The sequence below is a fragment of the Brachyhypopomus gauderio genome, unplaced genomic scaffold, assembly GCF_052324685.1.
Source record: "Brachyhypopomus gauderio isolate BG-103 unplaced genomic scaffold, BGAUD_0.2 sc84, whole genome shotgun sequence".
Taxonomy (NCBI): Eukaryota; Metazoa; Chordata; class Actinopteri; order Gymnotiformes; family Hypopomidae; genus Brachyhypopomus; species Brachyhypopomus gauderio.
Genome location: NW_027506905.1, coordinates 1,314,035 through 1,318,680, shown reverse-complemented (window position 1 = coordinate 1,318,680; position 4,646 = coordinate 1,314,035). Strand labels below are relative to the sequence as shown.

Below are 4,646 nucleotides of genomic sequence, written 5' to 3'. Positions count from 1 at the left end.
GATACCGGGAATCTGTGCCAACGGGGTGTGTATCAATCAGATTGGCAGCTTCCGGTGTGAATGTCCCATGGGCTTCAGTTACAACAACATCCTGCTCATTTGTGAAGGTGCGGCACACACACACACACATACTGACAGACACACATTCACACACACACACACACATACTGACAGACACACATTCACACACGCACACACACATACTGACAGACACACATTCACACACGCACACACACATACTGACAGACGCACACATTCACACATTCACACACGCACATACTGACAGACGCACACATTCACACACACACACACACACACACACACACACACACACACACACACACACACACCCGCTCACACACAGCTCCCAATCTTCTGCAAAGGCAGTCACATAAAAGCACAAGAACACACACACACACACACACACACACAGACACGCTCTTACAAGCACTCCCTTAATTGCACACCACACACAGACACTGTGTTTTATGAGACGCAACAATGGCAGACAGAGCCTTTCGATCTGCTCTCGGGGGCAGACGCTGTCTGGCCCCCGACTGCTTTGAGACTGCTCCTCTTCTCCTGATCTATTACCTCGCTGAACTTATTACCGCCACATCCCTCCCTCCCTCTCTCTCTCCTTCTCCTTCTCTCTCTCTCTCTCTTCCCCTCAGATATCGACGAGTGTAACAGCGGGGACAACCTCTGCCAGCGCAACGCCAACTGCATCAACATCCCCGGAAGCTTCCGCTGCGAGTGCTCGCCCGGCTTCAAGCTCTCCCCGAGCGGGGCCTGCGTGGGTGGGTCCCCCCTCCACCTCACACCCGTGGGAGAGGGAGACCCCTTACCCCCTCACCCTCCTGAATGTAGACAGGGGCGGGTTGGGTCTGGAGGAGCGTGGCGTCCTCGCTCCAGCAGCAAAGATATTTGTCGAAGGTTTGGGGAAAGATAAATCCGGCCTGAGACGCCGTCTGAATGCCAAGAACACATCGGCGGGGTTACGTTTACCCTTTTAGTTGTGTGTGTGCTAGATTGTTTCCACTCCAAACCACACCAAAAAGATTTCCTAGGGGTTATAAGAAGGGGTTAGGGGTAGACTCAGAAGTACTGTGAGCCTGGATGGTCTGTGTAACAGGGCAGTCTGTGTGAGTGTGGCAGGTCTTAAAGATCTGCTTCTTCATTGTAGACCGCAACGAGTGTCTGGAGATCCCCAACGTGTGCAGCCATGGTGAATGTATCGACACACAGGGCAGCTACCGCTGTCTCTGCCACAATGGCTTCAAGGCAACAGCCAGCCAGACCATGTGCATGGGTGAGTGTGTGTCCACGTCACCAACACACACACACCCACACACACACACACACACACACCCACACACACACACATACACACCCACACACACACACATACACACACACACACACACATGCAGAGGAACGTGGTGCACTGAGTGCACTGACACAGTCCTGATAAAAGAACACGTACTTGATCATTAAGCTGTCTCTCTGACTATATGACTCTCCCTCTCTCTCTCTCTCTCTCTCTCTCTCTCTCCCTTCCTTTCTCTCCCTTTCCCTCTTTATTCCTCTGTTCTTCCTCTTCTTTTCTCTCCTCCCCCTACATCTTCCTCTCTCTTTCTTTATTCCTTTCTCTCTCTCTCTCCCTCCCTCCCTCTCTGGCAGACATTGATGAGTGCGAGAGGCAGCCGTGTGGTAACGGCACCTGTAAAAACACTGTGGGCTCCTACAACTGCCTCTGCTTTCCTGGCTTTGAGCTCACACACAACAACGACTGTATGGGTGAGTCTCACACACAACCACGACTGTATGGGTGAATCTCACACACAACAGCGACTGTATGGGTTTCTCACACACAACGACTGTATGGGTGTCTCACACACAACCACCGATGTGACTCTTGAGAGAAAGGTTACCATATATGGTATTGGTCGTGTCTCCTCGAGTGTGCTGTTTGTGTCTCTGAGGGTTTGCTGTGTTCAACCGTTTGTGTGTAGATGTGGATGAGTGTGTTACCCTGGCGGGCCAGTTGTGTAGGCACGGCCAGTGTGTGAACAGCGTGGGCTCGTTTCAGTGCCTGTGTCTGGAGGGCTATGAGCTCACTCCTGACGGCAAGCACTGCGTCGGTAAGACATTGCCAGTCCTCACACCACCACATAATACACCACCACTGTACTCCAACGCCCCATCCAATCACACTCTGAAATGCACAATGGCGGCTTTACTTTAACAACAACCTCCATGTTTGAAATTCAACAACTACTTTGTGCCTTTCATCCTCACTGCCGACTGATGACGAGTTTGTGGGTCTTCCCTCCAGACGTCAATGAGTGCGTGACGTTCCCGGGCACCTGCTCCCCGGGCACCTGTCAGAACCTGGACGGCTCGTTCCGCTGCATCTGCCCTCCGGGTTACGCGCTGGAGAATGACCAGTGCATCGGTGAGCAATGGCCGTCCGCAGGCGCCGTGTTCGGGGGAGGAGCTTCTACAGGACTACTGGTGATAGCACACTGGGTCCCGGCACACGGACCAATGAGAATCGCTCTCTGGTTCAGTGTCGTAGATGGAGGACAAGGACCTTTTATGTTATTGGTCATAGTGTTGACATCACACACACACACACACACACACACACACACACACACACACATTCATATACACAAGAAACATACACAAAAATGTATCTTTGGTCAGTTGTCATGTTTGCCAAACAAGCCAAAAAAAATTGTGTTTCACACACACACACACACACACACACACACGTATGTACCATTGGCCATGTCTCATGTGATTGGCCCCACAGTGATCTGTGCCATCTGTTCCTGGGTTCATGTGTGCCACTTTCTTTACCTTTGCCCACACACTCCACATGACCTCTGACATAGAAACTGCTCTCTTTCCTTCCCTCCCTCCCTCTCTCCCTCTCTCTCTTCATCCCTCTGTGTCCCTTGTTTTCCGCTATCTCTCTCTTCACAGACATTAATGAGTGTCAGGTTGAGCCCAACATCTGTCAGTTTGGCACTTGTATTAACACACAAGGGAGCTTCCAGTGTAACTGCCAGCCGGGCTTCGTTCTGTCTGATAACGGACGCCGCTGCTTCGGTGAGTTCTGCTCCGCGCCATTCTGTCTACACGTCACACCAGAGAGGCGCACGATACTGGCACAAGTGTCCGTATCGGCTCCGATACGATACTAAAGATATCGATATCGATATCAGGGCCAATACAAATGTGTTCTACCAATGTTGCTGATATGGGAAATGGACCTCCATACCTCTTATGTTGCAGTCATTTAATCTTGTAGGATGTCGTAAAATGGTAAATTTCATGGATGGATTTGAATATAACTCATATCATATAACTCATATTTTTCCAGTCATGTTAGATGGACAGCAAATTATATTTAGTCGTAAACAAATATCTCATGATTCCAAAAGATAATCTGGTGTGTACTGGGATTCAGTAGTGCTGCAATGGCGTGTGCATCTCTACACAGAATCCCTCCCTGACCCGTTACACAGGATTCTGAATCTTCACACATGGCAGGATTTGAGCGTGAGGGGGCGTAAACAGCATGGTTTTCTTTTTCTCTTTCTTGTCTCTCCAATTAGACACGCGTGAGAATTTCTGCTTCACACGTTTCGAGGCCGGCAAATGCTCCGTGCCCAAAGCGCTGAACACCACCAAGGCCAAGTGTTGCTGCAGCAAGATGCCCGGAGAGGGCTGGGGCGACCCCTGTGAGCTCTGCCCCCGGGAGAGCGAGGGTGAGACCCGCCGCCCGCCACAAACCCTTTCATCACCGTACTGACACCAAATGCTCACATGTGCAAATATGAATTAAATAGATACTGTGTTAGCAAAGTGTTCATGGTAATATATATATAAAATATGTCTCATTCTGCCACAGACAGTTGCATTTTCTCTGAAGGGTAAATTGTGATCCTAGTGTGTGTGTGCTCTCATCTTTCTGCAGCTGCCTTTGATATACTGTGTCCATATGGTCACGGCACACTGCCCAGTCCAGGAGACGGGAGGGAGGGTAAAGCTCCGTCTAAACACCTACAACAAACCACAGCACCCACAAACACCTACAACAAACCACAGCACTCACAAACACCTACAATGACCCACAGTACCCACAAACACCTACAACAAACCACAGCACCCACAAACACCTACAACAAACCACAGCACTCACAAACACCTACAATGACCCACAGTACCCACAAACACCTACAATGACCCACAGTACCCACAAACACCTACAACAAACCACAGCACCCACAAACACCTACAACAAACCACAGCACCCACAAACACCTACAACAAACCACAGCACCTTGGAGTGCACACCATCCACAAATACCTGCAACAAAGCACACCTACTCATACCTTTTGCACAGGTCTACAATGAACCAGGCCCTGCACAAAGTGACCTGCAGCACACCGCACCACCTGCAGGGTCACAACGCCCTTCACCATATACAATATTAAAAGTCCTGACTCCAGAAAAGATAACACACTGTAATACAACCACACTGTGATATACCGTCTATCGATTTTGCCCACATTTCATATTACATGACCCCCATAAATTCCTATACTCACAATTCCGCCCACTGCTTATG

The 4,646-nt window shown here is 49.9% G+C and overlaps 1 protein-coding gene across 1 annotated transcript in view; it reads left to right on the top strand.

Annotated features, from left to right (window-relative positions):
• Positions 1-6: 6 nt before the first annotated feature.
• Positions 7-4,646, top strand: part of LOC143493285 (fibrillin-2-like) — a 16,559-nt gene continuing 11,919 nt past the window's right edge. Inside the window, exons 1-9 of the mRNA XM_076991627.1 lie at positions 7-107; positions 675-800; positions 1,187-1,312; positions 1,684-1,800; positions 2,016-2,144; positions 2,339-2,458; positions 2,995-3,120; positions 3,630-3,782; positions 3,992-4,057. Of these exons, the coding sequence (XP_076847742.1) occupies positions 68-107; positions 675-800; positions 1,187-1,312; positions 1,684-1,800; positions 2,016-2,144; positions 2,339-2,458; positions 2,995-3,120; positions 3,630-3,782; positions 3,992-4,057 (1,003 nt within the window). The 5' untranslated portion in view covers positions 7-67. The remainder of the gene's footprint in view (positions 108-674; positions 801-1,186; positions 1,313-1,683; positions 1,801-2,015; positions 2,145-2,338; positions 2,459-2,994; positions 3,121-3,629; positions 3,783-3,991; positions 4,058-4,646) is intronic.